General features: G+C 37.7%; 1 protein-coding gene across 1 annotated transcript in view; it reads right to left on the bottom strand.

Moving 5' to 3' along the window:
- Nucleotides 1-497: 497 nt before the first annotated feature.
- Nucleotides 498-13216, bottom strand: part of LOC140140924 (serine/threonine-protein kinase 40-like) — a 40018-nt gene continuing 27299 nt past the window's right edge. Inside the window, exons 7-8 of the mRNA XM_072162684.1 lie at nt 7789-7908; nt 498-992 (exon numbers count right to left, since the gene is read on the bottom strand). Of these exons, the coding sequence (XP_072018785.1) occupies nt 701-992; nt 7789-7908 (412 nt within the window). The 3' untranslated portion in view covers nt 498-700. The remainder of the gene's footprint in view (nt 993-7788; nt 7909-13216) is intronic.

Genomic DNA, 13216 nt, shown 5'->3' with positions numbered 1-13216 from the left:
CAAAGGGAGTGTGACTTTCAAATGGGGTTACCTGAATGCAGAGGCTGAAAAAATGTTTTTTTCCCTGCAAGCAATCCAGAATTTCCCTCCAGTTTTACCAAATTTCCCTCCAGCATGACATATTTCCCTTATGTATTTCTTTATTTTTTTGGTCAAAAACCTAAAATTTCCCTGCAATGAGATTCCCGTATTGCCCACTTTTTCCTGCCATGCCTGAATGGGTGACTCCATTTCAAATCTACACCCCCCGTGTGAGAGATTGAGGTAATGTCTTCCACAGGGGTGTATGGATTTCAACTGGAATAGCCCGATGCTCCAAGTGGGCAACAATAGGTACATTTCCCCAGTATCAATTGTTTTCATCTTCTGCTTCTTTTTGCCTCATCTTCTCCGTTATCTCTTTTTCTTCCTCTTTGAATCTTTTCCTCTTCTCCTCTATTTCCTCACCTCTTCTATTTCTTCATCTATTTCCCTTCCCCTGTTCCTCATTTTGTTCCACCAGGTGGGCTAGTAACGCTTGTTTACCCACCTAGGAAAGCCTCGGCTAGACCACTGATACCAGATACTGCATTTTCACTTTATATCGGGCAGATTATTCAAGGTGTGTATACAAATTACAATTAATTAATCTATCTAATTAACATATCTTAATTATAGTTAAAATCACTTAAATTAACCCAATTTTGATCCGCAGGGTTAGCTAGCTCGGCAACAGGTGCCGATGTACTAAAATTTCCGCTGACGTTAACAGCCGAGCGTCCTGGCTTATTCTACGTATCGGTGGGGGTCCCAGTCGTCTATGCGGGATGGCTAATCGTCGGTTAAGCTTACCAGCGGTGGCGCTGGTATCTTGGTGCAGCTTGAGATCCCAGTCTGGTGGTATTAAGGGGTTGGAATCCTTGGAGGTTGGTTTCAGCTTGAGGGCATCATCACCTTCGTCGTCGATGTCTGGTACCACTTGAAGCTGCTCCCCTTGCAGTGCCATGGTTTTCCTACGACAAGGAGAAAATGAATGAAATGTCAACAATTTATTGTTGTGAAATATTAGCAACCAGGATATATCAAGCCTGTCCCAATACACAACGCTCTAGCTACTCCAGGGTTGTAGCTACAGTGGGCGGTGGTGGGCAGCAGAGCCCACCACTCAGTTTCAGAGCCCACCACTCCGCTGCAATTTTAGCATTGGAGCCCACCACTCAGCATCCAAAATTGCACAATTATGTTAAATTAGTCATGAATTGCCAAATATGCAAGATTTTCATCAAATGCCAAGCAGCACTAAAAATATCCTAGCTACAACCCTGCTCTACTCATATTCACAATGTTAAGGGTTGAGGCCAACATCTTGTGTCCTTAAATAAGACACTTCATCTCGCTTGTCCACTCCAACCAGGTGAAAAATGGGGAGCTGTGAGGGGTAGTCAAACGTGACAGCAATCTGATAAAGACAAAATCTGACATCAAAATGACTGTAAGATAAAAGTATACGTCCATACTTTAATTATCATGTTAATTAAGCTGTTGAATTTAGAAATCGGGTTTAACCAGCAGTCTAAAGTTAGCACTTTATACTTAAGCCTCAAACAAGAAGATTTGTATCGCCTTTTCCGACCGGCCCTAAGATCTCAAAAAATAGGGTTGCGTTTTTTGTTTCTTTTTATTTTAATTTTCACATATTTGTGCTGCAACTCTGCTACTGACCTTTTCTGTAAATCCCATAAGACTTTGCGAGTACAACTGAGATGTCGTCATTTGATGTCACGCCAACTTGCAATGCGCAGTAACAATGTTCGCTAAACGATGTGCACATCGGCGCAGATCGGCGTGACGTCAAATGACGACATCTCAGTTGTACTCGCAAAGGCTTATGGGATTTACCGAAAAGGTCAATTGAAAAACAAGCCTGACAAACTTTTTAAATCATTGTTTACCATGGCATTTTGTGTTGAACTTGCATTTTGTTAATATTATATGTGGCAAAATATATATATTTAAAAAAGTAAATTGACCGATATTGCTTTACGGGTGATGCAAACTTTTTTATAGAACGAGTTGTTTGCAAAGTTTATGAATTAGAAATTACGCACAAATATTATTATCAAATTGGCCAATATACATATACCTTGATCATTTGGAAGCAAAGTTTATAAACAAAATATTTAGCACACAAATCTGATAATCTCCTTAAATGAACCTAATTCAGATGATTAGACATGAATTGTCACGAGCCCGATGTGTTATTATTCAATTATTCAATTACAGAGTCTTGTTACATTATACAGGAAGCTAGTCTCCTTCTACATATCACATACTTAGTAATCAGATCCTAGATAAATTAACCATATAGTAATATCGTCGTTGGGCAGGAAAAATGTATGTGTGTCATTGGCCCTTGAACATGTTTAAAGCAAAACCTCATATATGTAACGTTGGCAGTTTTGTTTTAAACATGTTCGGGGGCCACAAGCACATCTAGGAGTTTTTTCCTGTCCAATGACGATATGCAGTGTCACTATAAACCAAAATACCCTCACTTCCAATGGCATAGTTCAACGACCCACAATTAACATTAATAACAATCCTAGCTCCAAATTTGACCTTAAGTTGCAGAGTATGAGTTTTTGTACCCAAAGTATCAAAGGTCATTATATGACTATACAGGCATATTGGGATTGTGGAACCGTGTCCTGACAGATGAGAATACTTGATATCCTAATGTGTATGTCAGAGTTTTTGATTTAGCACTATGCTGTCAAAAGTGGACATTTTTGCGGAACATAAATTTTTGCGGCACACTGATTTTTGCGGCACATTAATTTTAGTACTTTTTGCATTCAATACAGCTCAGCGAAATTAAACACACTGACAGTTCTCAACTGGTAGGTTCTATAATTGCAAGTATGTTACAGGGCATGTTGGCGCAACGGTCTCTGCCTTGTAATCGTGGTAGATTGCGAGTTAGAGCCCTGGCGGTGCCATGGTGTTTGTGCTCTTGGGCTTTACCTAACTTGCATCTCTCTACCCAGAGGTGAATTAGGGAGCTGTTATGAAAATTATCCATTGAGCACTGCCCAAAGGTATGAGCATGTATTGGGCATTGTATGGCAGAGCTCTGACATATTCTAACGACAGCGGAATATATGTAAAGCGATTTGGTACACTACAAGATTCCTATTGTGGCCGCCTCATAGGTACACCTTCGCCAAGGTACCTGTGCTGCTACTGCACAGGAACCACCAGCAGTACTGCACTGGTACTACACTGGTACTAACCTGGTACTGCACAGTACCAGCCAAGTACCTTGGCAATGGTGCACCTGTGTAGGCGGCTGCAATAGGAATCTGGTAGTGTACAGAAAGATAATTTATTATTTACAATTATTCTACGATACATCTATTTGATTTGGGATTGTATAGCAGTCTTATTATTCAATACAGTAGTATTGATTTCTATCACCATGGTTATCAAATATCAAAATCCCATTTCTGACAACATATCACTGGTTAGTGTAGAGGGATAAATGTTTCATAACCCAAGGGTCACAGGTTCAACTCCTTCCTCTAGTTAATTCTGAATTCAAAATGTTACTTTATTTCAATAATTATAAACAGGGGAAAATTATATCATCAACTTCTTTGATTATTTAGCCTATTTCGCGTTCACTTTTAGTTACTCTTTTGAGGATGTTCTTTTTAAAAACAACCCCTTCTCTGGAACATACCGGCGGACAGATACAAGTACATGGGAGAATCTAAAACAGTATATACAAATTTGACAATATTTTTGCTAAGCCAATGAATCTGCAAGAAAGTTTTTGCGCATACACACCCCGACACATTATGTAATAACCAGATGTTTCCGGTGGTATAAAAATGTCAACTTTTTTGACAAAATTGGGTGATAAGGCTATAATATATAATGAAATGCCCTTCTAAGAAAATTCTAATTTTATCCTACCTATGTAACCAACCAAACAAACAAACAAACAAATAAATGCTCAATCCTTGATTTTCAAGTAAAAGTAAATAATTTGAACTATATATAGGCCTAACTAAAAGGAAAACTATAAAATGGCAGCAGACTTCCAAGGTCATCAATGATGACCAATAGGACACACACTTGTTTGCTACTGTAAAACAAAACAAATTTCACGACCATAAAATTTTCGCAAATTTCAAGAGTGGCAGTAAATCTTGAAAATTTCACTCTCAAATATTTCATCTTCCAATACGCCATTAATTAATGCAATGTGTAATATTCACACAATTTCTATCCTGCTAAAGCAAGGATTTTTTCCAAATCGTGAAAATTCCATGCCACAAAAATATTGCCATTTACAGTATGTCTTCCTGCCATGGCAACCAAACAATCTCTGCTACAACACACCAAATCAGACTCCAAATTAACACTTGTTTGATACCACAACTGACAAGTATTGATTGAGTCAGCGACAGGTTATGCTTCTGTTTCCTGAATGTGCAATGAATGTGAGCAGCAAAAATAACTTGCACTTGGATTTCATCCAAATTTAAAGAAAAAATTTCACTCGTTATCTTTTTTCTGCTGAACTTTTACAGAGTTCTATGTATAAGATGGGTGTGAATCTTTAACATTTTTCGTTTGTCACTCACAACACAAAGTGGCGTAGAGTGATTTTTCGAAAGTGTGGGATAAGGTGGATTTGGATATATATACCGGTATATACTACCTTTTGTTAAATTTTTAGGTCCTGCTCAGAGATGGACTACTTGAGTGAAAAACTAAGCATTTCTGGTCTGTGCGTCCCATACTCTAAACATGGAATCTTGCTGTTAACCGAAGCAAAACAGAAGTTGTAAAATTTTCTCATGGGAAAATCAGAAGAAAACCACTATTCCACTATGGTAATGAGAACCTAATTGTGTGTGATGATTAGAATTATCTCAGGGTAGTTTTTAATTGTAATGGAAGTGAAAAAAAAGCCAAAAATCTAACCAATACAGTAGTCACAATCTGATGAAAAAAGGCCAAAAAATCTAACAAATTCAGTAGTCACAATCTGACGTGTTGATGAAATGTAAAAAAAAACATGTCTTTTTGTTGAGAGAACTGTTTAAAAAATTCATTTTGATGAATTCAATACTACCAATGGGATAGCTCATAGAAAAGTTGAACTCTCAAAATAGGAAGTTGAATTGAATGTCATCATGAAAAGGACATACAGACAGATACCCCATGTGCAGACACATTGACAGACAAGGCAGAGAGACAGACAGACAGACAGACAGACAGACAAATCACCCAAGCTGACAACTGATCACAGCTGTTTATTCACATCATGAAGCAAGCACCATGGCATAGCTGGTGTTGATTTTCCTACAGGATATGAGTGAATTCAATAACACCAATGGGATCTTATATACTCTCAGAATAGGGAGTTGAATTCAATGCCACTAATCACAAAAAGGAAATCATCAAAACTTTACAGCATATGCTACGATCAGCACAAAATAGAATGCAAGTCAATTCACAATGCTCCTATATTTTGTCTAGAGGATAATTATGATCCTTTAGCTATTTAAGTACTGCCAGGGACTGTAAGAAACTAACAAATATTTGGGCTGCCAACGAGAATTTACAGCCTATGCTACGTTCAGCACATAATAGAATGGAAGGCAATTCCTATCTATGATAATAATAATCCTTCAGCTATTTAAGTACAGTGCCAGGGACTGTAAGAAGGTAAAAAATATTTGGGCTGCCAACGAGATATTGAGGCAGCCAAACTACAATTTTGTGTTCAAATTGATCGGATGTCATAAAGAAATAGAAAATACAAGATATAAATCTTTTTTTTTTTTACTACATGCATCTACTCTTGTGTCACAGCAGATATGCAGGTCCAACATTTTAAGTAGAGGATGCCAGCACAGTAGCAAATGCATACCACAATAGGCGTTTCATATTTTGAGTTATAACCCGGCGTAAACTTACACAACATTGCATGATAAACATTACATAATATTTTCCCTACTCCTACCCCGTGTATACATCTAGCCTACTCCTAGCACTACGCCGACCAGTCCCACCAAGCATTCCTTCTGGTCAGCGTAAACAATTGGCTACTACTTCTGGTGTTTTTGTGACTTTTTCAACCATGCGAAATGTAATTTCTTAGTTTCTACAAAAAAGGTCAAAACTTACACTAGGTGTCAGGCCTAGCAGCGTTCATATTGCAACATACGCCTGGCAGAGATTACACCTAGCTCACTACTCCTGACTTTTGTAAATTGTCGGACGTACACCTGACACAGTGGCGTAGCGTGGGTCATCACACTGGGGGGCACCACCCATGATTGGGGGGCACGGGTCTGATTGGGGGACACAAGCCATTTTTTGGCAATTTTCCTATGGGATTTTTTAAATTTTGAGATCGATGGGGGGGGGGGACGTGCCCCTATGACGCTACGCCACTAACCTGACAGGACCGTATGCTGATCATTGTCCACACTGTCACTACTCCTGGCAGCGCCTACCGCTACTCCTAGCAACTTGCGCCTACCAAGTTCCGCTGGGCGTATGTTCGACAATGTGAACACAGCTAACAAGCCTTCACAACCTGGATAACCTTCCCCACAGCCTTGATGATCTTCACAAGTTAAGTGCTTTCATCAACATTGAATTTTTTTTTTTGGGGGGGGGGGGGGTGACCATTTAAAAAGTGCTATCATCAACATTGAATTGGGGAAGAAGGTTTTACATTTAGCATGCCAGAGTGTGTCAAAATCATTTTCCTTGATTGTAGCTTGGTCTATATATCAACTTGTTTGGGTTAATATTTCATTGCAAATATAATACAGAGGCTATTACGTCACTTGATCACGACAAGATAATCTACCATGCTATTGGCTGACCCTTATATTGTTGTCATGGCAACATAACCAATCAGGAAGATGTATGAGTAAGGTTTTGATAACATCGGCCAGTGGCACTGTCAAGTGATGTCCCATAAATCAGTAATAAGCCTCAATACTAAAATAAGCATGCATGGTCATGTTTGGTCAATTTCAATAACTGTATGTCTGCTGCCAAGAATTTATATGTGACATGATAAGACTCACGATCAAGGGAAATTTTGATTTTAACATAGAGTTTCAATGGTGTATTCTATTTCAAATTTACACACACTTCCTGTGACTGGTTTTGATAAAGTCTTCCGCAGAGGGAGTATGGGTTTCAAATATAATAGACAATGGGATAATTTCCACTGGAAATACTCCTATTGTTTTCAATCCAGGATATTATTTCTATTTTTTTGAAGTAGAACTACAACATTGTTTTGAATGGAAAATATCCAGTTTTAAAATTTGACACAATCTGGTCCATGGGGGCCAAAGACGGCAAATCGACTGCTCAGTGCCAGTAGTGGGTAAATGCCATACCTGCCCTGTGAACATTTGGCAATTGGTATATTGTACTCATTTACACATTGCAGCTTTTGCACTTTAATACCCACTTCTGGCACTGAACAGTCAAAATTTGAAATTGAGATAAAGGCAACCAATAAAACACATAAGAAAATACACATAGAGCCAAATATGCTAGACATTTGTGGTGTTTTCAGTATACGATAGCATAATGTTTGTATTTTAATAATTACAGTAGCTCAATTTTCAAAACTTGCCTCACTTTGACCACTAAAGAGCAGATCAAGTAGGGTAATTATTGAGTGTCCCCCTTAGGTGACTACTTAGGCACCTGAGTGTTATAGTACATGTTCACCTCTTCCTAATACAAGTGAATGCTTACCACATAGACAATGTATGAGAGAGTGATTCCAATACTTGTGTGGCTGTCATCCTTTGTGCAGGATCCAGTACAAGAAGGTTGCGAATGAGACTAATTGTATTCTCAGATACTCGCCCGTCACTGCAAAAATACAAAGAGACAACAAGTTAATAATTAGTACAATACATTTTTCTGTTATATTCCACAAGGAGCACATTTGGGAAATTCCGAACCCAACACTGCCCCCCCCCCCCCACATTCACACACACAAATCTTGGGAATGGGCCTAATTGAATATCTATTCTGTGAAGAGCACATCAGTAAACAGACAGTATTCAGTAAATAGGAAACACGCTGCAGGTCATCACCTTTGTGCTACCCGCTTTCCTTTCGGAAATTATGCACCCCTACACAAATCTTGGGAATGGGCTTAATTGAATATCTATCCTGAGAATTCATAGAGCAGTAAACAGTATTCAGTAAATAGGAAACATGCTGCAGGTCCGCACCTTTGTGCTACCTGATTTCCTTCTCAACTTATTCCGGTGATGAATGACATTATCCTCGCATAACATCCTGATGGATGGTGAGAAGCCAACTAAAATGATTGTACAATATGCTACCAGTTCAGAAGCCAGTATCAATCATATAAATATTATTGGTTGTTTGCTATTCGATATTTTCACCATTGAAAAAGAAACACAGATCAACCATTTGATAAATGCATCCGTCAGTCGCAACACATAGTGGCGTAGAGTGATTTTTCCAAATTTTACGTTTCACATACATGTAGTGGCGTAAAGGTTACTTTAGAGCTAGCTATATCCTATATATAATAATTTATTCCTTTTCAACTATTAAAGATACAGTTTATTAGTTTGAACCTTAAACTTTAATTTCAAAAGGAATCGGGCCACTGAGAGATAACAGTGAAGAAGTATAGACTCTGTTCTAAGTACTGAAACATATCTTGACAAAATGGGTTACTCCTTCATGTAATTATACACGAAATTAGGGTTAGGGTTAGTTTAGGGTTAGGATTAGGGTTAGGATTAGGGTTAGGATCAGTGTTCGAAATAAGCACTTATCCTCTTGTCCTCTTGTCCAAAAATCACTGGGGACAACCATATTGAGATTCTCTGTTGTTATCAGCAATAAAACTACAGAATAAAACAGCAATATGTTTAGCCGCTACCTCCATAATACCGAATTCAACATGTGATGTAAGCCTGTATACGCACACTGTGTCCCAGGTATGACGAATTATACATACTCATGTGTAACAAACCAATTGTGAAGCATAGCAATGACCTATAATCAACAGTTACAATGAACTAAAAGTTCTGACTCCTGATCTCACATCACTATATCACCTCAGTATACATGTATGAACATTGAACAATTTTGCTAAATCTAATGTTCCTGAATAATCCAGTTATTGGCTCTGATAAAATTCAAAAACATTTCCGTTTTAAGAAAACAAAAAATGCACATATGGCCTTCCTGGCACTTTTTTTTCACTCACCGCTGTATTTAAACAATAATGATGCACTTCATGCACGCAATATTATACAGATTTCTTAAGAAATTAAGAATGTTTAATATTAGTTTTTCACAAAACATTACTTTCACTTAATATGTGCCATTTTTAATTTTGAGCTGAACAAATGAGGTTATCGCCATGGCGGTGTCCATATCATGAATTCCTGTATCTGCTGTATCAGTGAATTTAATTGGCTGAATTTTGTCACAAATACACCACCTGTGGCTTTGTTTTTTGCAGGGTAATTTAGATTATTTAAAGTATTACAATATTGTGTAAAAAAAAATCAAATTTTGAAAAAGATTGAGGGTGTCCTCCTTGGCAAATCTGATAAATATTGCTACAAAGTGTGGAATTCAGGGATGCAAGTAAGAAAAATTACGGAAAATTGGGGAAAAGCGTGTAAATTCGTGCTAAAAAGCCCCAAAATGGGCTGAAAATAAAAGGATTTTATTATCTTGAAACAATCAGACAACACATCAAGTAAAAGTTTTAGCATAGCAAGAAATACAAAACTTCTGTCAACTCTCCAAGAGAACCATGATTTAAACAAAACCTGATGACTTCCTGTATGCATTCTAAAGGCACAATTTAAATAAATTGTCAACTAAAAAGTGAATTCTAAACCATTTTTGTGGCATTTATTTGACACCATCCAGACAGCTGTTGTCCAGGAAACAGCCCAGCTTTCTTGAGGTTTTACTCAGGATTCTGCTGTATCATGATATAGGAACATATCTCCTAAGGTAAAATCAGGGGCTGACAGTGAAACGCGGATTAGCCAAATTTGCACGCTACGGGATGCTGTACAGAAGTTACCGCGAATTACAAAATTTGACACACGTATGGGGGCCTCCATGGGGTGCTAACAGCGGCAAGTAAGCTTTACATGGTCCACCCAGGATAGGTAATTGATGAAAATTACATCGCAAACCCGGAAGTGAACCGGAAAGTCACCCGAAGTCATTGATCTTAAGTTCAAACCGGTAATTAATTTTAAGTTAACCTATAATATGGTACCTAAACCTGAAAGTAGCGCACACCTACTCGTGTCCACCGCCAAACGAGGACACCTAACTTTTCACTGTACAACCAAGGACATAAATACATTTGAATTTTTGCATTCTAAGTGTGGACTTTTGTGTGAAAACCTGACAATTAATCGACTAACCGAGGACTTTGACATATTACCGGCAATGGGGGACCTATCCCCCCTATGCAATTGTGAGCTGCAAGCGTTTAAAAACGAGGACGTCTTCGTTTTTGTGTGTCTCTGTAGTTTATAAGTGAAATGTCAAGTGGGTGTCCTCGTTCGTTGGTGAAAACGCACGCATCTGCACAATGTTTTAATGTGTTTTCTATATCTCTAAGACCTACTGATTCAGAATCTGGCAGGTGCCATCCTGGAACCCTTGAGCATTTTGAAATGCAAGCTTTTTTTTTCTCACTTTTCCTTGTTAAAAAATAGCTTGTAAAAAAGAACCTGCGCATATGACTATGTGAAAGATGGTTTTCACATATATGCACACAGGTTTGAGAGACAAACCTTCATTTTCCTTTGCCTTAGTCGTACAGGTACTCTACTGGCTGGATGACTATACCTTTTCATGCACTCATAAGGGAGGGCATGTGTAGGGGAGTAAATTAATAACCTGTCATTAACCAGCAATGCAGGAAATCTAGTCAATTAGGGAGCTGTGTAACATGTTATTGTCAACCAGCAACCTTTATCATATAGCCAACAGACATGCAATGTCACAAGAAATGCGTTACAGTGATTGTGTGGTCAATTTGACTGGCAACTCCCTGTTCACACCAATGGCTAACTAAATCTTGATAGATTTCACTTGAAACCATACCACCCAGAGAAGCAAGTAGCTCCTCTGAACAAAATCTGAATGTTATACAGGTCTTAGGTCCTCACCCAGTTCAGGGGGTAGGATCTTGTCAAAGCTCAAAGGTCAGAAATCCACACCCTTTTGGGGTTTTAAACCACATTTTTCGACTACTACTGTGTATTTTGGGGCTTTAAATCAGTTTTGGTCAAAAATGGAAAAGAAAAAGAAGAGATTTACCAAAAAACAACAACAACAACAAAACATTTTAGGCCTGATATATGTTCCATCTAGATGGTGTGAACACAACTTGGTAAAAGGTGGTGTAATACGACGCAATGACCATACTGTAACTTTAGCAATTTAACACATATCATATTCTCAGAATCTTCCTTCCTATATAGCCTACAGATTTAAAGAGTCCAATATAATCAGTACTTAAGAATCAACACTTGGACTGTGTTGCATAGGCTCAGATTAAAGAACTGTTTGAGGTACCAGTGAGGCTTGAAGAAGAGAATCCCCCTTCCTATAAATACCCAAACTTTTCCTTTCAAAAATCTATTTACATGACATTTTAATTTTTGCACTTTTCACAATCAATTTCAGCAGCGTGAATTTAAAGCCTGCAAATGTTTTATTTTTACCCGCACGCTTTAACATACATTTACAAAGAAGTTGTTTGAAACCAGGGACTAAAAATACACTGCAAGCTGTTCAGCACACAGTCAAATTACAAACAAATTAATACCGCCAAAATATCACTCGACATAGTACGTCAATAGCATCAACTCAATGCTAGCTAGAAAAGAGACTTCCTCTCAAAAGTCGGGCTTCATCGACAAATAAGCTATTCCAATTGAAGTCCATACACCCCCTATGGAAGATATGACCTGAATCTTCCACACAAGGGTGTAGATTTCAAATGGAGTCACCCATTTCGGTAACCACACTTGAAATTCATACTCCCTCCCTGTGTGGGAGATTCAGGTTATGTCTTCCAGAGGGTGTATGGATTTCAACTAGAATAGCCCAAATAGGTCAGCCTGATAGAACCCAGCTAAAAAGCAACGGAAAGAGGAAGCTGCGGTTGACCTTTTGTATCCATATTAAAACTATAATGCATGTTTAATAATGTTTGTTCCTGACATGAGTGACCTTGGTCAAGTTCAAAACTGGTTTTGTCTTTTCTATGATTATTTCCCCGAAGTTCAATCATTATGTTGAAGATAATCAAAAATAATTCACCTTGTACACTTTTGAAAATTCATATTATTATAGTCATTGATCTGATCTCAAAACTCAATCCTGTTTTTATAGATGATAATATGTAAAGCGTGTAATATAAATATTTTGCCTCATCATTCCAAACTTCTTTGTTGCAATTGCAACCATTTTATCACGCTCGCTGTGTTTACACTGACTATGACCAAGTCCAGAAGTGGATTTGTTTTCAATGTACTGGGACATTTTCCCTTTAATCACTATGTTGATGACGATGAGTTCAGATTTGCTTTATTTTGTTTTGATAATACAATTGAGTTTAATCGCATGCTTAGTTTGAAATTAAATCCCTTTAACTTTGAAGATATGTTTGAACATCACCCAATGAATCTATTAATTTGAATGAGCACACAAACCCTCTCAATAATTGTTCTTATTTATTTGACAATGATATTACTTGCTCAGGTGATAACGATTTTTCAATTTTGCATCTAAATTCACGTAGTCTCAACAAAAATTTTGATAACATTCATAGCTTTATTTCTGGTCTAAGTCACACTTTCACAATTATTTCCATTTCAGAAAGCGTGGTTAAATGATGATAGTTTTAATATGATTGATATTGAAAATTATGTTCTCAAGTTAATGCACCCGACAAGGTAGAAGAAGTGGTGGTTCTGCTATTTATATTCATAACTCAGTTGTTTACCGTGAAAGGGAAGATCTTAAATTAATTGTTGAATCATCTGATGACATCGACCACTCTGAGTCTGTATTTATTGAAATTTTGAATTCTGTTAACAAAAATATAATTGTGGGTAATATCTATCGTGCACATCGTACTAAT

This window comes from Amphiura filiformis, chromosome 19 (genome assembly GCF_039555335.1).
Source record: "Amphiura filiformis chromosome 19, Afil_fr2py, whole genome shotgun sequence".
Lineage (NCBI taxonomy): Eukaryota > Metazoa > Echinodermata > Ophiuroidea > Amphilepidida > Amphiuridae > Amphiura > Amphiura filiformis.
Note: the sequence above shows the minus strand (reverse complement) of the source record. Positions and strands in the feature narration are given on the sequence as shown.